The 25,752-nt window shown below is 37.0% G+C and overlaps 1 protein-coding gene across 1 annotated transcript in view; it reads right to left on the reverse strand.

Annotated features, from left to right (window-relative positions):
• Positions 1-409: 409 nt before the first annotated feature.
• ttll7 (tubulin tyrosine ligase-like family, member 7) overlaps positions 410-25,752 on the reverse strand; it is a 112,447-nt gene continuing 87,104 nt past the window's right edge. Inside the window, exons 14-21 of the mRNA XM_067388538.1 lie at positions 25,127-25,213; positions 23,518-23,680; positions 20,013-20,338; positions 17,023-17,154; positions 11,821-11,901; positions 10,205-10,365; positions 7,356-7,529; positions 410-591 (exon numbers count right to left, since the gene is read on the reverse strand). Coding sequence (XP_067244639.1) covers positions 474-591; positions 7,356-7,529; positions 10,205-10,365; positions 11,821-11,901; positions 17,023-17,154; positions 20,013-20,338; positions 23,518-23,680; positions 25,127-25,213 — 1,242 coding nt within the window. The 3' untranslated portion in view covers positions 410-473. The remainder of the gene's footprint in view (positions 592-7,355; positions 7,530-10,204; positions 10,366-11,820; positions 11,902-17,022; positions 17,155-20,012; positions 20,339-23,517; positions 23,681-25,126; positions 25,214-25,752) is intronic.

The raw sequence follows: 25,752 nt of genomic DNA on the forward strand, positions 1-25,752 counted from the left end.
AATTCTGAGCAGAATGTAAAATATACTAAATTATATAATTTAAAAATTGCATATTAAGAAAATGTAATTATGTTATTAAGTGGTAAAACAATTTAGGGAAAAACAGTGCAAAAGTCAAAGCAAAAAAAAAAGAAAAAGAAAAAAAAAGGTGAACATGACATTTTCTGATTCCATGACACTAAAACATTCACTGGAATTAATAAATTGTACAGTCTTGTAAAGATGATGAACATTATGAATTTATTTGCAAGCATCCTAAGGGAGATGCAGCATCCTAAGCAATGCAGCAGATATTTTTTACAGCAGAAGGGAGGCAGAGAACTGTCAATCATATGCATCTGACTCATTACCAAAGCAGGCGGGCAAATCCCCTTACATACGCTCTTGGAATTTGCGGAGGTCCCAGGCATTATGTTCTTCTCACAGAGGTCTGAATATGTTCTCCCCCAGCAGGTGTCGGAGTCCAGCGGCCATCAGAAGTGGCCCATCCGTGCAGTAAAGACGCTTCGGGGGCGTGTTGAGGACGCTGAGCGGCCGAAGCTAGAAGACGGCCACTTGATGATGAACTGGGAGGTGACTGGCAGCAGATACCTGCACAGACGGAGAGAGGAATCAGAAATAGGGGTTGGATGCCAGACTCAAAGGCAGGATTAGAGGCACAAAGGTCACCTAAAGAGATCAGGCACTTTTCCTCTCTCTCGGCTTCCAATCCTTCTCCAGCTGATGCTTTATAGATTCCCATCCCCTCTGCTGACCCTCACGTTTACACTGTGCCATTTTTAATAATGAGTGACACAAGTGGCTGAACGTGACTTGTTTTAACAGATAAGAACTTGTTTAATGCACAGGATGTTCCAAGACAGGACAACAGCTTTGATAATTAGAGCCTACACAGAGACAAGTAGGGTAACCAGCCTGGACAGCTGACGACCCACACTTGCTAATACCAGAACAGCTTAATTATAATTCTACTCGAAACAAGGCAATTTAAACAGTTAATTAATTAAATAACACAGAGGCAATAAAAAAACAAAAAAACAAGTCATGTTAAATAAGCATAACTAAACCGTTTGAACAAACTACTTATAGTTACAAACCGTATTCCAAAAAAGTTGACACTGTACAAATTGTGAATTAAAAAGGAATGCAATAATTTACAAATCTCATAAACTTATATTTTATTCACAATAGAATATAGATAACATATCAAATGTTGAAAGTGAGACATTTTGAAATGTCATGCCAAATATTGGCTCATTTTGGATTTCATGAGAGCTCCACATTCCAAAAAAGTTGGGAAAGGTAGCAATAAGAGGCTGGGAAAGTTAAATGTACATATAAGGAACAGCTGGGGGACCAATTTGCAACTTATTAGATCAATGGGCAACATGATTGGGTATAAAAAGAGCCTCTCAGAGTGGCAGTGTCTCTCAGAAGTCAAGATGGGCAGAGGATCACCAATTCCACCAATGCTGTGGCGAAAAATAGTGGAGCAATATCAGAAAGGAGTTTCTCCGAGAAAAATTGCAAAGAGTTTGAAGTTATCATCATCTACAGTGCATAATATCATCCAAAGATTCAGAGAATCTGGAACAATCTCTGTGAATAAGGGTCAAGGCCGGAAAACCATATTGGATGCCCGTGATCTTCGGGCCCTTAGACGGCACTACATCACATACAGGAATGCTACTGTAATGGAAATCACAACATGGGCTCAGGAATACTTCCAGAAAACATTGTCGGTGAACACAATCCATCGTGCCATTTGCCGGCTAAAACTCTATAGGTCAAAAAAGAAGCTATATTTAAACATGATCCAGAAGCGCAGGCGTTTTCTCTGGGCCAAGGCTCATTTAAAATTGACTGTGGCAAAGTGGAAAACTATTCTGTGGTCAGACGAATCAAAATTTGAAGTTCTTTTTGGAAAACTGAGACGCCATGTCATCCGTACTAAAGAGGACAAGGACAACCCAAGTTGTTATCAGTGCTCAGATCAGAAGCCTGCATCTCTGATGGTATGGGGTTGCATGAGTGCATGTGGCATGGGCAGCTTACACATCTGGAAAGGCACCTTCAATGCTGAAAGGTATATCCAAGTTCTAGAACAACTTCAGTCCCATCCAGATATTGTGTCTTTCAGGGAAGACCTTGCATTTTCCAACATGACAATGCCAGACCACATACTGCATCAATTACAACATAATGGCTGCATAGAAGAAAGATCCGGGTACTAAATGGCCAGCCTGCAGTCCAGATCTTTCACCCATAGAAAACGTTTGGCGCATCATAAAGAGGAAGATGCGACAAAGACAGTTGGGCAACTAGAAGCCTGTATTAGACAACAATGGGATAACATTTCTATTCCTAAACTTGAGCAACTTGTCTCCTCAGTCCCCAGACATTTGCAGACGATTACAAAAAGAAGAGGGGATGCCTTTTTATTTTTTGAAATGATAAATAGATAAATAAATTATAAATAAATAAATAAAACAAAACTGCTTCACTCATTGAAGTCAATCAATGAATCAATATTGACCTAATGAAATCAATGCTACTTCAACCTTTTTACATCAAGAATTTCAGTAAGACATTTTTTGTAACAATTAAAAATGGAAAACTTGTTCATCTTAGAAGAAGTGTAATTAAAGACATTTTTAAATAATAATAATAAAAAAAAGAATGAGTGTCACGTCTCTTTTCAATGAAATCCCATTCACTTCAAGCCCAGGAAGGGGCTTTGTATGAATGCAAGAAGTGGCTTTGTATAAATGCAATGATGTAGTTATGACAGCAATACATAATTCCAGTACAAATTAGGGCCGCTCTTTATCTAACTAAAGAAGATTTGTTCTAAAGCCCCTGCTGCAGAAAGACAGAGCCAAAAGACTTGGGAAGAATCAAATTTACTTTTATAAAAGAATGCCATTGAATCTACTCATGATACTGCGCTAAACATGTGTTTGCAGTGCATTCCTTACAATCAGCAATATTTAATAAGGAACATAGATATCTTGCATGTTTTATGGATCATAAAAACTCTGGACAATGATGAATATCGATGAATGTCTTCGTCGCACATACTGAGCCACCTTTTACACCATGCCCACACAGTCTTTCACCGTGTTCATTTCATTAAAGCTTTAAAAATCAGGCCTGATTTTTGGTTCTTCCCTCTGGGAACTCCAGACAGGTGAATTCTCAGGAAATGGTTTTGGGTTGGGGTTGAGCCTCATTAGCATATTTTTCACTACAGACTGCTGAGTTTGGTCAACAAAAGGAAATGTCAAAGGAATATGAAATTCAAATATGAACATGTATGAAGGTGGGCCTTTCTGGCTCTGAAGAATTCCCTGTAAGGAAGTCTCATCCATGAGAGAGCTCCATCACTCAGGGTCCAATCAGGCTGCAGGCAGTGTTTAATTGGACCTCTGTGAGGATTCCTCCAGGTCTTTGGCTTTTGATCATTGAGCAGTTCTTGGAAAAACCTGCCAGTGCAAAGCCCCTAGAGAACCGCCAGCTGTCTAACCTTCGAACGTGTGTGTGCTTTACTAATTACACACAATCGCTCGGAGATCTGCACATATCTCACGTCTGTTTGCTTGTTTAAAGCCTACACTCTATCACCCAACTGCCACATGCTGCATAAAACTTTGAGGGAGAACTTTTAGACACTTTGAGAGAAAAAGGAGACTTCCCCATTCACCAAATATCATATTACGTTTCTCAAAAGTTAAGAAAAATCCCTGTAGTTTTACTAACAGAGTAATGTAAGGTGAAGTTTCACATTACGCTTTTGTTAGGTGAATGTTCGCATATTTCTATAATATGACAAATTTCAAAAAAAAAAAAAAAAAAAAAAATGTAGGAATTGATTTTATCCATTAGAAACTGATTGGATGGTAAATGATAATAATAATAATAATAATAATAATAATAATATTATAAACTTACTCTCCTGATCTCAAGAGGCACTCTAGCGACTGACACTAGAAACTGCGGTCTTTAGCCTCCTTCACGCTCTTTAAGATCACAAAACTCTGGACTTCTGGTTGTACCTAGGATATCCAAGTCCACTAAAGGAGGGAGAGCATTTACACATTTGCTCCTAAACTCTGGAATAGCCTTCCTGATAATGTTCGGGGCTCAGACCCACTCACTCAGTTTAAATCTAGATTAAAGACGCATCTCTTTAGTCAAGATTTCACATAATGCATCTCATATCAGATAAATTGCATATGACTACCTTTGCTTAAAGTTATGAACAGCAGCTACGCTAATTATTCTCCATTTGCTTTTCTGTTTCACCTCAGGACTAGAGAGTACATCAGTTTCAGTTTGGATCCAGCCTCTTTAGAAGACCTCAGATGACCAACACCTTTGAAGAGACAGCACCAACTCCTGCAAGGATTTTAGATTATGCAATATCTGGATCAACAAGCACTTTCCAAATTTCTATATATCCTAATTATTGTTAATTCATTATTTCCAGGAGCTCATTGCTTCTACCTTCAATTAAACTGCTTACAGTGACTATAAATTAAATTATTACATTATTAGCTAACTGCATTCTCTAAACTGTAATGTTGACATGAATTCTCTGTAAAGCTGCTTTGAAATGATATGTATATTGAAAAGCGCTATACAAATAAATGTGAATTGAATTTAATTGAATTGTTAGAACACCCACTTCCCATGCGGATGGGCCCGGGTTCGCGTGTCGCTTGGAGCGGGCGGTGCGAACTGGAGGGGCTACATTGGTGCCGTGACCTGGATGGTAGTGACGTTTAGGGGGGTGAGTGTAACGGACGTAGGCCGGTAAGAGCTGTGCATGTAAACCTCACTCCCTTGATCTCAGAGGCCTGGGGACGGGCCCGCTTGGAGCGGGCAGTGCGAACTGGAGGGGCTGCACATATAACAGGTGGTTAGAGTGACCTCTACTGCTTCTTTCGGAGAGAGGACAGTCACCTGATGGATCTGAACAAGGAAGGAGGAGGCAGCGATGGAGTAAGAAGCAAGGATGAGACTGTTACCCAGGCATCATTTTCCTAACGAGGCAAAGCAGATGCCGGCTGATTGAAAAATAACGGATCCCCAAGGGCCGTTCCAGCAATGAGCCGTCAATGAGGCATGTCCTGAGAGAACACGAGTGTGAGAAGAGAGCGGATATTGGCTAGGATGCAGAGTTGAGAGGAAATCGAAAATGACTGGCTGGTTTCTCTGAGGCTACGCCCTCATGGAAATACAACAAAAAAGCAGCAAGCAGGTGGACAAAGGTTGGTGGCCGAAGATCAGACATACTGGAGGGGAAAGAGCGTGATCCAAAACCAAAAGATAAAGCCCAAGGAGGTGGAATCACAGGATGAGAGCCATCGAGCAAACAAGGACAAATTTCCGGGTAGTCAATTGGCCAGGCCCGAAGGACAGAATCAGGATAATTCTGAATGATTCATAAACTACACTTAAGTGCTTAAGCTCAGGTAAAATTCACACACAATGCCTGCCTAAGCACATCAAGATGGTAGGTGATTTTAATGGAGCTGATCTGCTCTAATAATATGCAATATTCTCTTAAGAACAAGTTAAAATGCTCTGCAAGAATCAGTTTTGTGATTAAAGGTGAGCGGAATTTAATTACAAAGGTCCATTGTCACTGTCAACTTTTGGACCATGAGGTTGAGTAAATAATGACTGAATTTCAATTTTCATACATACATATATATATATATATATATATATATATATATATATATATATATATATATATACATATATACACACAGTGGCAGTAGGTGGTGATTGATTGATTGATTGATTGATTGATTGATTGATTGATTGATTGATTGATTGATTGATTGATTGGTTGAGTCAGAAGTGGTAATGGTAAGTAAATGGTTCTCTTTATGAATTGTTCATTAAATCATTGGTTAACCCGATTTGTTCCAAAAGCGGATTCGGAAATGAAATGCCGTTGTGTGTTGCTCTGAGACAGTTCTGCTTTGTCTTTATATTTTTGTTGGCAAAACTGAGCAAAGCAGACAATACTGTGTCTAAATTAACACAATATTAACTTCTTATTTATTGAACTGTTGTATAAAATTAGTATCGCTTTGAACTTGTGTTATTCTGGACAGAAAAACAGCACTCATGTGTTGCCCTGCTTCAAATTCATCACCAATGGACTGTATGAAATATCAGATGACCTACGTAGGTCTGGGGCGGGGCAAGTTTGTTAAATGCATTAATAATTTCAATGCAATATTTTTCACAGTAATCAATTAATCTAATTAACGCATTAAATCGACAGCCCTAATATATATGTACTCTATATATACCCTATATATACTTGTTGTTGTTTTAAGCATAAAATCAAATTGTGGGACATTTATGCTTAAAGCAAGAAAACAAATGTCAATGGGCTAAGAAAATTAGTTAATAGTTAGCAACGATAAATGTAACCACACTTTCAGATTTACTGTGATTTATTGTGTCCTATGATTTGTAATTCTTGAGTAAATGCATTCATGCTGACTCTATGTACTCTTATGTCTGTATAAACACCTCTTTATGTATAAATACCACAGTTGCTGTTTTTGTACCAACTTTGCAGTTTAAAACCTCATAACAAACCTGATTCAATTAATTGCAATTGTAGAATCAGTTTGACATGAATTGAAATTGTCAAATATAAAGTGATAAGAACCAAATTGTGCATGGGTTTCAGTAAATATGGAGCTTATTTACCTTCTTCATAATGAACTGAGTGAACGAACAGAGTCTTTCGGATGCGCTTGTGCTGCTGCGCTGGAGTGTTTAGTTTGAATGCATGTTTCATGCACAAAAGTGGTAAGGTAAGTGTGTCAGCACAAAAATGTGGAACACTTTCTCATAAATAGTCAGAAATTGTGTGTATAGCACATTATTTATACCAGACTGAGTTCTGTGAATCAATTGTAATCTTCTGTATAATGGGCAACATTTATATGTAGAAAGGGGGTGTATTTTGCTCTGAAAAGACTTGTATTGACTTTACATCAATGATTGTAAATATGAGTGTTTGTACTGAAATACTGCATGCAAAAGTTTTGTAAATTCACCCCAGAATTTTTGTTCTGAGTTCACCCTCTTGCCTGTTGTGCCGTCATATAAAAGCACCAAAAATGGCAGCGGCCGCAATAGTAAGTTAACTTGTGTATTTGCATTTAATATGCAATTTTATTATAGCCAGTGCCATCTGTTGTGTTTTGGTGTTTTTCAATATTTAAAAATGCAGTTCAGTGTTAACCGTACTAATGGTGATGTGAGTGTCAATACATTCTTTTAGCATCGTCATGGATTCTTGAAGAGGGTAACTATACCTTGTGTCATCCCAGTCTGGGCTAAGTCCGCTGAGAGAACCGCGGGAGTCGGCCACAAACTTGTAGACTACAAGCAGACAGTCTCTACACAACTGTACGACACGCTGGCAGCACCTCAGCTCCTGTGCGGTCACCACCTCACTGCTCTTACTGAAAACGCTCTCCCACGATGACCTGCTGAAGGAAGATGTGCACATAAATACTACAGCCATGATGAGGGTAGTACCAACATTATATGTCATGGTATGCATATTTTTATATCACAGTAATATCACTGTTTTATAATAATAATCCAGGCAATTAAATATTTTTAGATACTTTTCATTTGATTATTGTAGTTAATGAAATTCATGTACACAAACCAAAATATAAGATTATTCCTAACAACTGAATGATAAGTCTCACAAGTCTCATTAAGATTAAAACAGTAAAATTAACATAGTAAAACTGAGATTTTCAACTTCATTCAAACTGAACAGATGAGTCACTTTTTACATGATTAAATTACATTTACATTACATTTATGCATTTGGCAGACGCTTTTATCCAAAGCGACTTACATTGCATTATACTATACATTTATATCTGAGTATGTGCAATCCCTGGGATCGAACCCATGACCTTGGCATTGCTAGTGCCATGCTCTAACCACTGAGCTACAGGAAAGCTACAGGGTTAGTTCACCCAAAAATGAAAATTCTGTCATTTACTCACCTTCATGTCGTACATGTCCAAACCCATAAGACTTTCGTTCATCTTCTGAACACAAATGAAGATATTTTTAATGAAATCTGAGCAATTTCTATTCCTCAGCTGACAGCCACCCAACTAACATTTTGTTACTTCAAAAAGTCCATAAAGACATAAAACTAATCCATATGAATCTTCATTTGTGTTCTGAAGATGAACAGAAGTCTTATGGGTTTGGAACGACATGAGGGTGAGTAAATAATGACAAAAAATACATTTTTGGGTGAACTAGCCCTTTAAATAAATATATGCACACCGTGACTGCAAAACAGTGCAATTTTATATTAATGCATCAAGTAACAGTGTTGTATCACAACTGTAAACAACATATACTCCACTTAAACCCCTTAATAACAACTTCATCTTCCAGTGTGCAACCCATCTCACGTCAACTTCAATGGCAAAAACAATACAATAGATAGTAAGAATTAACTAGAAAATAGTTAATTCTAGATGTAGGCTATTCTGTGAAAATAAGTCTAACCATCTGATTTTGTTTAGAGGATGTTTACATAATTTTACTGGAAAATAAGATTTTGCTGTTGTATACCATCATACGGGTAATACGGGCCAGCTTTTATTGTAAAAGACACCACTGGAACAATCTGTCAGGAAGGTTAAAGGGTTTGATTCTCGTTCCTTTGGCTCTAGTTAGAGAAAGAAACGATAAAATGTCTCTTTAAAGTCTTGGCGGAGGAAATGAGGTTTCATTGTAGAGATGATGAAATGTAACTTCTAGGGATCTGAATTGTACATTACAGGCAGGGAGTCTATGCAGTGCTCTCCCACTGATATCTCCTTCCCGTACTAACGGCTCATGGGCCACCTTCACACGTCAGTCCCTGATTAAACAGAAGCAGCATGGGTTGCTGGCACTGCCTCTAATCCCCTAGAGCTGTGTTCGCTCTCATCAACTCCAAATGGTCTAAACCTGGCTATATAACATCCTTCACTCTGTGGCAATTACAAGAGTGATTGGGCCACACAAAGCCCCCGAGAAGTGCTCGCAATGACTAGAGGGAGAACGGCGGTCAATAAGGAGGAGTCCCTGCTGTTTGCTCTCAGAGCTGATAAAATCACAGCATGTAAGAGTCTATGTGTATTATAACAGCAAGCGTGTATGCTTCTATGTGTGGCTCTCTTAGGAAGTAAAAGTCTATATCTAGACTTACGATTGAGTCAGTAAAGACGAAACAGAGACCATTTTTCTCATGGCCAGGGTTATGTTCTGTCTCAATGCCTTTTCAACATTAAACACTCTTCCTAATCAACTTATCCTCCATAATGTGATATTTACAAGAGAAATGACAAATAATAATTAAGCAATATCACACAAGTAATAGTGCAGTAAATCATAGTCGTACTGAAATTCTGACTAAGAGTACGATATTGCTTTTACACAACATGATGAAATTTTAAGAAGACATACCAGTTTTTTTAAATGATGTGCAAATTTATGTGCAAATTACAGTAAGACCAGAAATGTGTATTAATAAAGTAAATGTAAATAGTAGGAGTGTAACGGCCCGGAACTGTCACGATACAGACATCACTGTTTGGTGCATACAGTCAGATGACGAATACAGTCAGTCACAGGTGATCCACACTCCAATCCAGAAGGGGTGCACGTGGCAATGCAACACTGTTTGCTAACCGCCACAACAAGAAAAATTGCAGAAGAAGAGACAATCTATGCACCAACCCAAAACAAGTGTTTAGATGGCACTCAAGCTAACATTGTTTGGTCCGGGTATGCTTTATAGTTTCCTCGTCAATGACATCACCCGCCTATGAAGTTCCGTCTTGCCATTGGACTGATTCCATACGGGCTTCACGCCACAATCACGCAGAGACGTTCCCACAGCGTTTCGACACTGCATAAGTTCCTTTGAAAGGGAATCAACAATTTCTTAATATTTTATTTTAAGCAATCAGGAATCTGGGGGCCAGACATGTAAATGTACCGAACTCGTATCGAATCGTGACCCCAAAACTGAGGTATGTACTGAACCGTGACTTCTGAGTAGCATTACATCCCTAGTAAATAGGCTCAATTCTAATTTTATGTTGACTTTAAATGCAGAATATAATTATCTTACCCAGAGCTGGAGAGACAGTTCCAGAGCCCCTGACCGTGACTCCAGAGCAGACGGTTAAAAACCCGGTTGAAAAGGCGATAAAGGCGTAGACTCTCCACATCCAGTTCACTCCAAATCCGCTGCAGCACTGAGCGGATGTTGGTACGAACAATATCCAAAACCTTTGTGAAACAATCAGATAAATAATAGTCACTAAATATACCAGAGCTCTCTCTCTCTCTCTCTCTCTCTCTCTCTTTCACACACACACACACACACACACACACACACACACACACACACACACACACACACACACACACACACACAGGTTTGTTTTTGTGAATTGTGGGGACATTCCATAGCCGTAATGGTTTTTATACTGTACAAACCGTATTTTCTATCGCCCTACACTACCCCTACCCATCACAGAAAACTGTGCACATTTTTACCTTCTCAAAAAAAATCATTCTGTATGATTTATAAGCCTTTTGAAAAATGGGGACATGGCGTAATGTCCTCATAAGTCACCATCTACTTGTAATACCTATGTCATACCCATGTCATTATACAAATGCGTGTCCTGATATGTCACAAAAAAGTGCACACACACACACACACACACACACACACACACACACACACACACACACAAAGCCAAATACTTACACAATGTAACATTTTGGGGAAACTACTTTGAAATTGAAGTTTAGCAACTCATTTTAAAATCTACAAGAAATAGTGTTCAAAAAATGTTAAGCTAAGCATTGTAAAATTCATTGCTGTAACTACACTAAAAGTTCCTTACAAAAAGTAACAAACTACACTGAAGCTATTAAAGACTGCACACATAAATTCACATTAGCATACAGCAAGAAGAAATGATGAATTCTACTAATGATAATAACAGTTTAAATACTGTAAATATGTATTTTGCTACAAAAATGCAGGAACTTCTGGGCACAATATTCAAATTAATCAGTGCATCATTCATTGATATGAAATGTCCTAATGAACCAGTTTGCTCAAATGAATCAGACTTCCCAATGATACTGGAGGGTACTGTGAACAGTGAAATCCAGAAGAAGAGTAATGGCATAAGTCTCAGCGAGTTTCCGCCAATCTTCCTCTTCTCCCTCCAGCTCCCTCACTCTATTCTGCTCGTTGACATCTGTGAAGTGACTTTCAACATGTCTGATTTAATGGCCCTGTATGAGACATGTTAACTCTATTCTGATTGATCCCTCAAACTTCGGCTGATAATCAGCTTGTGGAACGAGACAATCCCTCATTATATCAGTCTGTCATGCCCATCCAACAACGTTCACCCTACTGTGCCAAATCAAAACACCTGTAACCTGCTGTAACCACCTGTCGTTCACTACTGTAATAGTGCTGAAATTGAGTGGCTTTGAACTGTTTCATTTTGTTGCATCATGTGTTCTGTTAAGATAGATCCAAATGGCATTTTTTAAGACCTCCATTCCCCCCCCCACACCATACACTTTGGTCACCAAAGACTCCAACTTATCAAAAAATGTAGTGTTTATTATATATATATATATATATATATATATATATATATATATATATATTTATTTATTTTGCAAAACTTCATGCATTTTTAGTCCACTCACCTTCCTTTGTTTGGTGGCGTCTAACTTCACCAGCCAGTAAGATGCAACTTTTGGTTTATGGTATTTCCAGTTGTTCAGAATCTAAAGTAGCAAATGAAAAAAAAAAATGTCATTATTGCAATAGGCACAATTATTGTCTCTGTGTTATTGTCTGAATATTTTTTTTGAGTATATATATATATATATATATATATATATATATATATATATATATACACACAGTGGTGGTCAGAATTATTGGCACCCTTGGTAAATATGATCAAAGATGACTGTAAAAATAAATCTGCATTGTTTATCCTTTGATCTTTAATTCATAACATTAGCTAAAATCTAACCTTTCATTGAAGAAAAAGAATTGAAAGTGGGGGGGGGGGGGGGGGGGGGTCAAATTATGAAATAAATGTTTATATCCAAAACACGTTGGCCACAATTATTGGCACCCTTTTATTCAATAGTTTTTGCAACCTCCTTTTGCCAAGAAAACAGCTCTGACTTTCTATAATGCCTGATGAGTTTGGAGAACACCTGACAAGAGATCAGAGGCCATTCCTTCATGCAGAATCTCTCCAGAACCTTCAGATTCTCAGCTCCATGTTGGTGCTTCTTCTCTTCAGTTCACTCCACTCATTCTCTTTAGGGTTCAGGTCAGGGGACTGGGATGGTCATGTCAGAAGCTTCATTTTGTGCTCAGTGACACATTTTTGTGTTGGTTTTAATGTTTGTTTTGGATCATTGTCCTGATGGAAGATCAAACCATGACCCATTATTGGATTTCTAGCAGAAGCGGTCAGATTTTGTTTTTTATCTGTTGATATTTAGTAGAATCCATGATACCATGTATCTGAACAAGATGTCCAGGACCTCCAGCTGAAAAAATAGGCCCACAACATTAAAGATCCAGCAGTATATTTAACCATGGGCATGGGGTACTATTTATCCATGTGTGCACCAAACCCATCTGGTGCGTTTGCTGCCAAAAAGCTCTTTTTTTCATCTCTTTTTTTTTTTCATGTTGCATCTGACCATAAAAGCCGGTCCCGTTTGAAGTTTCAGTCTTGTCTGACAACTGAATATACTGGAGATTGTTTCTGGATGAGAGAACTGTCCTCCTTACCGTGCATTAGGACGATTTAGACACATGTCCGATTCCAGGCAGATTTGTAACATGTTTAGTTAATTGGAACTTCTTAATTATTGCCCTGATAGTGAAAATGGGGATTTTCAATGCTTTAGCTTTTTTCTTACAGCCACTTTCTATTTTCTTACAGCTCAACAATCTTTTGCTGCACATCAGAACTATATTCTTTGGTTTTAAATTCATTGTGATGAATGATTAAGGGAATTTGGCCTTTGTGTTTCCTCATGTTTATACTCCTGTGGAAGAGGAAGTCGTGGCTGGACAATTTCATGCTCCTAGTCACCCTGGTGTGCTAAAAAAAAAAATGTAAATATGAATGGGAATATACTTCAGAGATATTTTACTCATAAAAAATTCTAGGGGTGCCAATAATTGTGGCCAACATGTTTTGGAGAAAAACATTTTTTTTCATAATGTGACTTTCCCCACACTTTCAATTATTTTCCTTCAATGAAAGGTTAGATTTTTGCTCATTTTATGAATTAAAGATCAAAAGCATAAACAATGCAGATTTATTTTTACAGTCATCTTTGATCATATTTACCAAAGGTGCCAATAATTCTGACCACTACTGTATATATATATACACACACAAAACTATCTATTTGTCTGTCTGTCTGTCTGTCTTTGCTGCAGGCATCTCTTTCTTTTATGTTCCAAACACAAGGACCTTGAATAGGAACAGTCCATTCACTTGAGTTTTCTCCCCACGAATGAATTTTTAACATGTTGGAACATTGATCTGAATGTTTGAATATATTTACATCATTTACATTATCAATAAAATATACACACTCTCCTCACTAGGTCCCGGTGGCACAGCATGCACCAGTGATCGCTGCTTCGAGTGAATACATTCTCGTACTTTCCACTAAAATGAGTAGATGAATTATGTCCATGTTTTGAGTGTGAGATGATGGCATAATAATGGTCATAATTTTATCATTTATCTTCCTTGCTAAATCATTAATAACACATTTAGACTGTGAATTAGACCAAAAACTTTGAGAAATATTAATTACAAACATTTACATGTAATACTGTAGTAATTTTATATGAGGTTTGAGATTTGCAGTCCTTGTTACCAAATATTTTCTAAATACTAGGGGTGTGACCAGACAGCTCACGAGACGAGACACGAGACTCACAAGAACGAGACGAGATTTTTACACAGTATTTTTAAGAAATCCTCAGTGATGAAATACATGACTAGAAAAATAGTCTGCAGGTGAATTTGAAATGTTTTAACTAATCATCTTGTAAAGAATGTCATTTCAGTTCTACTTTCTGAGTACATTATCATATGCAGTAAAAGACAACAATATACAAGCACTGTAAAAGGTTTTGTCACAAACTCAACTGACTGACTTCTCTTCTGTATGATTTCATGAGTCTCTTCAGACCTTTCTGTACATGATTTATGAGCTCCTACAACTTTTGACCTCCTAACTGAACTCCTTTCTACAAATTGATCATAGAAATAAAAACAGTATAAATAAAAATGAATAACAGTTTTCTCTTTGTCTGCAACTATAATCAAAGTATATAATCAATATTCAAAGTGCAAACAGATATCAATTTTTTCTTCAAGCATGCATGATACAGAAGAGATGGTTACAACTACACAGCCCAGCCTAAGATAGCTTTCATATTCGGACATGTGCATGCATCAGGGAGCCACTTTCAAAATGCGGGGTATTGAAATTGCGTCTGAATGTACATTTGCGTTTTCGATTTTGATTTCGCGATCACACATACTCTGAATAGGGAGCGGCAGTGCTGAGCATACTTTCTACAAGATAAGACATTTATCAGAGGTTTAAACTCTGTTGTGCAATGAATCCTCCGCCATGGTCTTGTCAGTCATCTCGTCACTTATTCTCATCACGTGATCATTGAACTCTGATTCCTGCTGCACTACGTACAACGTGTTGGATGAGCTGGATGGGATTGAATTGACCTTTATCCAAATGAATTAAATGTTTTTTTTATTTCTATAAATGGCAAAATGACAGTGAAGGCGTAATGCGTAATGCTAATTGCACACTCAGGCATGGCAATATCTCGTGGCACGAGATCTCGTCACACCCCTACGAATTTTGTTTAAGACCTAAGAAGGGGTTAACTAGCATTTGACCAATTGTTGGTTTGTCATTTATAGTATTTCCTGTATATTCAAGATAACTATTTGTTTGTTCACATTATTTTTTTCAATAATTAACAGAGGAAAAGTTGAATGGTTGAACTTACAGAATTAAATTATTTATTTTTCTTCCCGCTAGCCTTTAAAAAGTGTCCCAATGACGAAATTTCCTGGTTTTCACAATTTTAATAACTGTGGTCATTTAAATCTTTTAAATAAATAAATAAAACATATATATATATATATATATACACATATCATAAATTAACCACACATCAAAAAGATAATTTAAAGTCATTATTGTGTAAAGCATCAAATAAACATTACAAAAAGTAGATTCTCAGAAAATAAATAGTTTATTTGTTCCAAACATAGAATTAATTACACAATCTTTTGGACAATGAGGATGAATAAATTTGGATTTTTATGGGTGAACTATCTCTTTATTTATTTTTTATTAATATGGAAATATGGTATTTTTAAATGAAATTATACTCTAAATAAGAAACTAAAACTGCCAGTAGGTGGCGGTAAATGTCTAATCAATTTAATCCGTTCAAACAGCTGATTCATTCAGAAGTGAAGTGTTGTGTCTAAAAAAACCACAATATTAACTTCTTAAAATTTAGATTTCTCTGATTTACATATGTGCATTTTAAGACGTTTGAAGGCCAAAAGAAAGGGTGAATAATAGCTTTAAAATCTCTCCATGTGATCTCCATCACTTTCTCTTTCTTTTTTCGACTCCTTATCTCTCTCTTCCCCTCATAAAGCTGAGCTTTGACTGATTCATTTTTATATGAAATGTAGAAAGTAAACATAGGGTCAATTGATATTTATATGTTTTCATCATTAATCAATTTCTTAGAGAAGTTATTTTAATGAAGGATACCAGGAAAGCTAGATAACAAAGTTTATTAAATTAATTCACAATATGTACTTTTATTATTAATCATATGCCTAATATATAATGAAAACAGCTTCGTTATTGTTTCTACATGAATCACGTAAATTATAACTACTGTTCAAAACGTCAAAGTCAGACTAAAGATTATTATGCATCCCTGATTATTTTTGTCGGTCGTTTAACATTTCAAGCATAAAACAGTTATCAAGAAATGGGTAGTTTAGCTACGTACATCTTATCTCACACTTTAACTGAAGAGTCGTGCTGGAACACATTTGTGCCAGTCTTTTTGTTCATGTAAATGTCATTTTACACATTTTAATCTATCTGTCTGCAACTCTGAATTCAAACCATAGGTGTCTTGATTATTGTCTATGTGCAAATGAAAACATTCAGCTTTTCACATCAGAGCTGTGACTGTAAATTTCAACTAACAAGTGTGAATATTTACTGTACAAGTTCTCAAATTCAAATCTACAAGCAGGGTTTTGCTACTCTTTTACCTTCACAGGGGTTGGGGTGGTTTTAGGCAATCAGTGTAAAATTAACTAATTTTCACGCAAGGTTAATTTTATGTTCGATAAGAGTTTACCTAACACACCTAATTGTTAAAAATAAAATATTTACTAAAGTGTACCGTATTCATGGAAAGCACCAATTACAATTTCACAGCTCTGGTAATAGAGTGGCATCAGTTCAATTGTGTTTCTCCTGTTAAATGCTGTGTTTCCATGATTGTTGATGTGCAAATGTACGCCAGATCAATCGCCGTGAAAGTGATGTGTAAATGAATGCTGGAAAGTGTCTTAAACAGGTGCTGTTGGCCAGCTGTGTTTCTGCACAGACAGCTAATGGATCTCATTAAGCATACAGGTGGATGTCTAATGACTCTACATACAGCGAGAGATGCTGCGAATGGCTGGGACGTCCTCAAATGAGTTCAGGGAATGAGGGGAACAGAGCAGACGGTCCGCCTGCCCTGACAGAGCGCTTTCTCTCAGCTGCGTAGCTCACCTCATCCAGCACGGCCTCGGCCTCCTCCTCGCTCTTCCCGGGGTAACGAATCCTCATCTCCCCGAGCGCAGCCAGCGTCTGCTGCATCAGCTCGGCCTCCTGCTCTTTACTCAGTGGGGTCTCTCCCTGCGCCTGCACATGCAAAGAAGCAACACAATAAAGATGAATTATTAAGTGTGACTCTTTTCTCTGCAGTCATCAGGTTTGTTTCGGCCATCGCAGCAGTGTGTTCATATGGCGCCTGACTGCTCGTTGTGAGAAGGAAAACACAGTGATCTCGGCTTCACAAACTGAACAAAAGTTTTAAAATTACAAAATATAGTTAGGGTTAGGCATATCAGAGACTGAGGCACTATGAGGGTGAATCACAGAAATTTAGAAGAACGTGTTGGGCCATGTTTCATCATAAAATCAAAAGACAAAATATTTCATGCTAATTAACAAGTTTGTTTTAACATTTCAGCAATGAAAGAAGACAAATTTATTTAATGTATGCAAATATTTTTTTATCTTTTTTTAATTAAATATTTATATATTATGATAGTAATTTTTTTGTTTTGATTTTATGCTGATTTTAATAAAATCGTTGTACTTAAAAAAAAAAAAAAAATATATATATATATATATATATATATATATATATATATATATATATATATATATATATATATATTTTCTTTTTTTTTTTACTGCAACATACTAAAACACTAATCAAATGAGATCATCACAAAGAATAATGGAAATTACAAAAAGATTTGGACACTGAAAAAAGTTAATAAAATATAACTAAAATGTACTTCATGTGATATCATCTAATTGATTCTATATGTAATATATATATTTGTCCAAACTTTTGGCAGGTACTGTATGACCCAGGGCATGTTTCAATAAGATTTACCATATTGCTTTATATACTGAGCAAAAACTTTCCAAAAACTTAATATTGTCTATGGAGACTTATCAGAGTTCTACAAACCAAGCACAAAATCCTTATATTAGAAGAGTTTTGAGGAAAGAGTGCAAATCCTAATTAAACAGGTTCCATTATTTGAAAATTAAGCCTTATTAACTTGATGATCATGCATCCTATATACAATTACTCTGAAAAGAGCATGTAGCTTTAGTAGTCCATCTCGCTAAATGCAATCTAAAGTCTTATTAAACAGTGCATAAGTGTGTGTGCTGTTTTTCCTGATTAATATTCCTTAATGAGAGTTTGAACAAGGGGGAGTGCTGGTATTCACGAGATGAATGTGCCCGTAAATAAAGCCCCAATTTAGCTTCATACTCCACAATTTTTCCACAATATGACAAATTTTCCTCTCCAAGGTATGCCCAGAGAACGAGAGTGGTTATAAGAGTGTGAGAATGAGAAGAAACTATCACAGTATGAAAACACAGCTTGACTGATTGTATATGTGTGTGTATGTGTGTGTGTGTGTGTGTTGAATCTCTATTGTTTGATGGATTGGAATGATTCAGGACAGCGATGGGAAAATAAAAATGATATTTTTCATTTTTACAGGTGATGTGTTGCCAGATCTTCTCTAAATCAGCCATCTTTGTGAACATCTGTTCAGACTCTCTAGAGGACATCTAGGGTAAAGAAAAAGATAGATGTGTCTGTGTAGATATGTATGTCTATGTTCAGAATGAAATACTAGCGTAATGCTTACTGTATACTGCATACACAGTCCACAGTAGAGTCTTTAGTGGTGTTCAAAATCATGAACTGTGTTGTTTTATAATGTTTCCTGGGGTGCACTTATAATGTTAGTATGCTTTATACATCAACAATTGTCATAATTTGAAATAAAAGGCATTTTTGCTACCCTGATTTTAGCCCTCTTATTTCAATGCTCCGTTTTAATTGGTGTGTCTGCTGTGAGACTTAAGTGTACTGCTGTGATTGGCTAACATCTTTCCATTTTAAATAGACAAGTATTTCTCTCTCTTTTAGCACATTTTCACTATTAGAGCTCTCAAGGTTGACTAATCGTGAAAGGTGCTGCATTACATTTAGATCTATATCATTATATTTTGATCGTGGCATGAAAGGTTGCAGTGATGAACAGCTGATCACAGACACGTTGTTGAGCGCATGAAAGCAGTGATCTCATCATTGCAACTCGATTTCTGTGCACTAACGAATGCTTTCATCGTAACTAACAGTGCAAACACGACATAACTTAAAAGAGATTCATTGAATAAAACTAAAGTTTTGGCACGTATCCAGAACTGATAAACTCGCGATGTTTGATTGACAGCTCCAGTGACTGCAAAGGGAGCGTTCTTTGATCGCTTTCTTTATATAATTTATTCACCATTTAAACAATGTGAAGTTGACCATTTAGTCGCTAATTTGATTTACTGACACATAAACAAAGAACATCTGACTGTACATGAATCGTTACATATCAGATCAGGCATTAAAATTAATACAGTTTTGTCTGTGTCTTTAAGATGTGCTGATTTAACATCAACATATCATCATATAAAAGATGCTCTAATTATACATATTATAGAATATTGATGATTTATTTTTCACTTTGAAAAATTAAGAATTTAGGGGGAAATGTGCTTAACTGCCATGAATATAATATAATGTCACAACGCAAAAATCTAAAATCAGAGTTGATTTTCTTTATGCTATATATATATATATATATATATATATATATATATATATATATATATATATATATATATATTTTTTTTTTTTTTTTTTTTTTTTTCCTGATTTTTTGGGATGTAAATTAACTCTGGAACATTCGGTTCATTTATCAAAAATGGAAATGTCAGGTCAGGTCAGGTCAGGTCATTGCTTTATCATTGTTTTAATTCCACATAGTCTTCTCTAGTTTTATACTGCAAATTCAGATCAATGTAATATTTTGACTGGGTATCCCATGCATATGGAATTGCAGCACACATACTGTATAAATAGAATTCGAAATACTCCAAATGTATGATATAAGGAGAATACTTGCCGTATTGGGATGAATGGCACCTAGACTGCTGCTGTGTGGAACTCTGTTTGTAGAACTGTTGCGACTGAGCGACTGGGATCGAGATGCTGTGTGGGGTCGACCCGGGGTCATCTGCATCATGGTGGCTGCCGTTTGAGCGGCTGCGGTCGATGCATTAGCCATGTGAGTGGCTGTTTTTGGCTGTCTGGTCTCGTTGGTAGGTGACTGCGCAGTCAGAGAGGATATGGAGCGTGGACAGGACATGGAGCGGCGGATGAGCCCAGAAAAATTGGGGGAGGAGGAAGCACCTCGTATTGGTTTAGGGGCAGGTTTCCAATGAACACGACCTAAAACAAAGAACCAAAGCATTTGACTTCATTTTAAGACACATACATTCACACACCCTCTTGGATCACCACGGAAATTAAGTCAAGCATTTGAAATCCAATAACCAACAAAAAAAGCTTTAATTAATCACCGCAGGCCTGAGTGGCTGTCAGGTTTCCAACTCAAGGCGGACAGCGAATTGAAACACACAAACAGCAAATCTACGATTTTGAATGACCTCCAGTTTGTGAGCTGGCCAGCGGCATGGCCGCTTCATCCGTGAGTCTTGAGGGAAGAAGTTGCCAAATGCGGTATTATAGCAGCTTAGCTCGGAAAATCGCAGATGGCCTCAGGGTAGTGTGGGGCAAAGGGGGCGAACAATGTCACCCCAGAATGGTCTAATGCCCCCTCCGGCAGCAACCCAATCACCAGTGACCCCTCGCACACCAAATAAACCTGCTTGCTTCTTTGCCCCTCTTTTATTGGCTAATGGAAAAGTCATAGCTTCAACTGTGTCAGGCATGGACAATCAATAAACTGCACAATCTATGGCACTTTCCAAAATAGGGCACAAACTGGTTTTCCATTATTGAACTATTGTAAACTATTATCTGACATAAAATTCATCATTCCGGCTTGTCCTATCCCTGTTGGACACTGTCTGAATTCTGTCTATAACCTTTTTGCCTGTATCTAATAATCAAACAAAATCATTCTGACATGTTAAAATAATTGTGGAAAACGTATTAATTATTAACTTATTTTAAAATTATCAGAATCATTATATTTATCTGTGTCCCATATTTTGTGTACAACCATAACCTGCACAGTAGATGGTGGAAACTATATCATGTTTCCATATATATATATATATATATATACACACACACACACACACACACAGTATGTATTGTGTAAAATTTAAGTTTAATTTAAATTTAATTTTATTAATTGCAATACACTCTGGCATTTTTTTTTTTTTACTAGATTGTATTTATATTTTTCTTAAATACTTTAATTTAATTATATTTTTTTGTCTATTGTTTATAGCAAGAAAATGATGAAATCACAATTTCTTTGTTTCAGATTGTTTTCAGACATTTCTCCAAATCTTTGTAACAGGGTTGTAAAAATGGCAAACCTCTTAAAAAATGAGCAATGGCAATAACTTTACCTCCTAAAGTGGACATACATTTGCTGAAGGTTTGCAACTTTTAAAACTTAAAATTTATTGGGAAAAAAAAAAAAAAAAACTACCAGCCCTTTTTTGATCTATACTACTGAAAAAAATGTCTGAACCATGTCAATAAAACATCACATTGAGTAATAGTGAGAGCAGCTTCTAAAATACGACAGATAGATAGATAGATAGATAGATAGATAGATAGATAGATAGATAGATAGATAGATAGATAGATAGATAGATAGATAGATAGATAGATAGATAGATAGATAGATAGATAGATAGATAGATAGATAGATAGATAGATAGATAGATAGATAGATAGATAGATAGATAGATAGATAGATAGATAGATAGATAGATAGACAGACAGACAGACAGATATCAAAATGCTATACTTAGAATGTTTGAGCTGCTGGACTCCAAGGAAAACTCTGCTTCTAAAAAAGCTCCACTTTAAAACACAAACATTTTTCGGGGGTTGTTTGCACAGTTTTCAAGGTAAGCCAGAAGTGCTTCTCTGAACTTCTCCCCAACCTGTGCTTTCCCCAAGCTGAGTGGCCAGTCTCCCTTTAAACCAGCGGACTGAAACATCAGAAAAGCTCATTAAAGCTGCATCGCATGAGAGCCAGGGGACCTCTCACGACATCACCTGCCGCAGTCAGCCAGTCAAATTAAGAGCCACTGCACTGGGCCAGCGAATGCTGTGACCCTAATTAAAAAAGATGGATTTTCTCTGTTTCAAGTATTAATTAGGTAAACAAATGCATTATAGTAGATTTACATCTGTAATTTAGCTCAGGCTCTGCAAACGGCACTGAAGATTTAATGTGTCTGGCTAGACAAAAGGCTGCTTAAAAGTTTAAGCCATAAGCAGCTCTTGCAGTCATCTGGAAACCATCGAGGGACAGATAGCACCTATAAAAGCGGTTCAGCAGCAGAACGTCCCAGAACCTCCAAGTCTACCCTAATAGTCCCAGCCCACAGGTGATAAATAGCTTTTCCACTGAGCAGACCCCTAAAACCTGCTGGTCTCAAACTAAGAACAGATAACGTCAGACGTCCATTTTTGAGATCAAGAAAAGTTCTCAAAACAACAACAGAGTTTGGCAAGACTGATGGAAAACAAAACTAGATAACTCCCATTACAAAATCATTAAATTTTTTCTACACTGGAAACGGTTGATGCAACTGTGAAGCATGTTCAAATGATGCTAAAATGAAACAATTTTATTTGCAATCATCTTTAAATTGATTGCAATCAATTTAATTAACTTCCAACAGCTGCATCAAAAGCAGCTTGTGATGGCAAAACATAGAGAATTACATTTTGGGGGGGGGGCGATGTTAAATATGTTATAAAAACTAAAAGATTTGTACATTCATTTTGTAATTAATTAATTCTTATAAATGTATCAATACAATTTCATTGTTTTGCTGTTTTTGCCGCTAAAGTCAAAAGCCATAACAAATAAGGTCAGTAAGATATTTTAAATTAATTCTTTTATTCAGCAGGGATGCATTGAACTGATCAAAAGTGACAGCACAGACTTTTTCATTGTTGCAAAAAAGTTGCATTTCAAATAATTGCTGTTCTTTTGAACTTTCTATTCATCAAAGAATCCTGAAAAATAAATACGTAGTTTCCACACACACATACACAAGCACACACGCACACGCACACGCACACAAAAATTAAAATGGCTAAAGCTTAGTAATGAGGTGTCTGTCTAAACGTGTGGCACATCTCTGCATTGACTGTTTTCTGTGTAAACAGATTTCTTGATTATAATGACAGCAATCTAGTTTTGTTTTGCATTTACATCAGAGCAGTTGTCTGCTGAGAACTTCGCGTCATGAGTGAATTTTAAACTTCACGTTATCCTGACCTATGGAACCATTTCGATTGCACTGGAACCATTTTGAGAAAATGAGAACCAGCACCATATCTGTGGAAAGGAGCTAATAGAGGTTCCCAGAGCGCTTTCTTTCACAGGCCCAAGGAAAGGAACTCACTGGAGCGTTCGGGGCGATTGAGTTTCTCCTGCGTGATGCTGCTACTTTCATCTTCTCCATCGGCGTCGGAACCGGAGCTGCTGTCGCTGCAGCTGGCCGAAGAGTCTTCAGGATCTCTGTGCCCTCTGGGTGTCGGGCTGCTCTCAGGCATGGATGACAGGACCTACAGGCAAACAATCACACAAACACATCCGCAGGGAGAGATGATGAGAGAAGATCCTAGAAAAATGTCAGTTCTGCAGCTTTCAGCCAGAGTCCAATTAATGCTTGCCACTAATGGAAGAATGGAAGGGCGGCAGTGATGCATGCCTGGCAAACCCTGTCTTGATTTTCTTGAAGTCTTGATTAATGCCACAGCAGAAACATGTTCATTTGGTGTGAAACACATACATTGTATGTCAGGGGAACTAATCTATTATGTCCTTCAAGAAGTATTGAACAACGAATTGAATATCTGTCCAACACTTGGGATACACTGACTATTAGACTCCTGAATGCACTAATTTCACCTTTTCAACTCCAATTTGGCTCAAAGGTCTGTCTAAATTAACACTTTGAATGTAATCTCCAACAGAGTTTTGAAAGAATTCAGAAAGATCCTGTTCTCCTTGTCATTTTTAAGAGGAACTGCTTGCGACTATTTAAATTGCTTAATTTCTGTCTTGTCAGATTATTCCAGATGGCCTTGTAATGGGACTGTTAGAGTGTTCCAATCCATCAGAGCAGATACAGCAGAAATGAAACCTACATTCTGCTAAGTCAAAAGTGAACCAATTAATATCATTTCATGCCAAACGGTGTTTGTAACTGTCTGTAACATCTCTATGAGGGAATCTCATGAAAACTGTCGAGAGCGTTCTCAGGTCATATATCACCCCAAACTAAAACAACAACAAAGGAATTATATTTTGCATTGTGACATTTTTGATAATCAGGTTACAAAAGTAATAATCCCATACATTTTCTCCAGGGATACGTAGAATAAAACTGTAAAGAAAACTTTCAAGACAGATCCATCATGAGCTCTGAGATTAAATTCTGAGATTAGATTATACAAATTCAAAAGCAGTAACTACTTGTTTTGTGAAGTTATGAATTGGTTGCTTAAGACTGTGATCTGTCCAGTGACAGACAGTGCTCAACTGCATTCAGATTAAGAGAAAACTGGACATGAAAAATGATATAAACTCAATCAAAACACTACATTTTCAGTTCCCGTGTTGGTGTAGTTATTGCCAATGTTGGGCGGTATACTTGTAAAAGTCAGTGTGATTTCACCAATCAGAGAACCATGAGAGTAATAAGAACTGTGGTAAAGGAGATCAGCAGCGACCACCGATTCCCATGAATCACTGCAAATGACGTAATCGAATTAGTCTCCCAATGTTATCAAACTACTTATATTTTGCAATAAACTAAGTACCTTCTTTACCATACTTCACACTTCTTTTCATAATTGATAGTATTGTACTATCATGCCATTTTGCATTTAATTTGTCACACATAATCATGATCTATATAATATATGTATATGTTGGCAAATGTAATTGCTTTAAGTTTCTTTACATTGAAAAAGTGAGTTTATCTACATACACTTGTGACTACATACCTTAGGTCCTTTTTGTTTAGAGGTTTTTCCCATCAGTTTCTCATCATCCAGTTCACACTGCTCCAGGAGGTCTAGGATATCTTCCTCCTGCAAAACAAGTCACAAACAAATGTGATTTCAATGATTGTCAGAAGAAAATAAGGGAAGTCTAAGTTATTCAAATACATGCTTTGAAGAACTGCTTTGATTGAACGTTTGATTGTTTTAATACTCTGAATCATTCCCTGAAGTAACTGTATATTACTATAGGCCCTATCATACACCCGGTGCAATGCGGCGCCAGGCACGGCGCAAGTGTTTTTGCTAGTTTCAGCCTGACACAGTTATCATTGTCATGCCCTGTGCCACGTTGTTTAAATAGCAAATGCATTTGCGCCCATTTGTGTTTCCATGGGCGTGCTGGTCTGAAAACAAGGTGTGTTCAGACACATTGTTGGCGTGTTGCTATTTTGAGACAACTGAAAACGCCACTGACCAACAAAACCTGGTCTAAAGTCAAAGGCGCAGTATTTGTTTTGTTATTTAAAGAGCGCGTAAGTAATATGCGCCTATAGGTGGGTACACAACGTGCATACACTCTGTTTATTACACACACAGGAACACATAGCAGCACACATACATGGCAA

The sequence above is a fragment of the Chanodichthys erythropterus genome, chromosome 6 (assembly GCF_024489055.1).
Source record: "Chanodichthys erythropterus isolate Z2021 chromosome 6, ASM2448905v1, whole genome shotgun sequence".
Classification (NCBI taxonomy): domain Eukaryota; kingdom Metazoa; phylum Chordata; class Actinopteri; order Cypriniformes; family Xenocyprididae; genus Chanodichthys; species Chanodichthys erythropterus.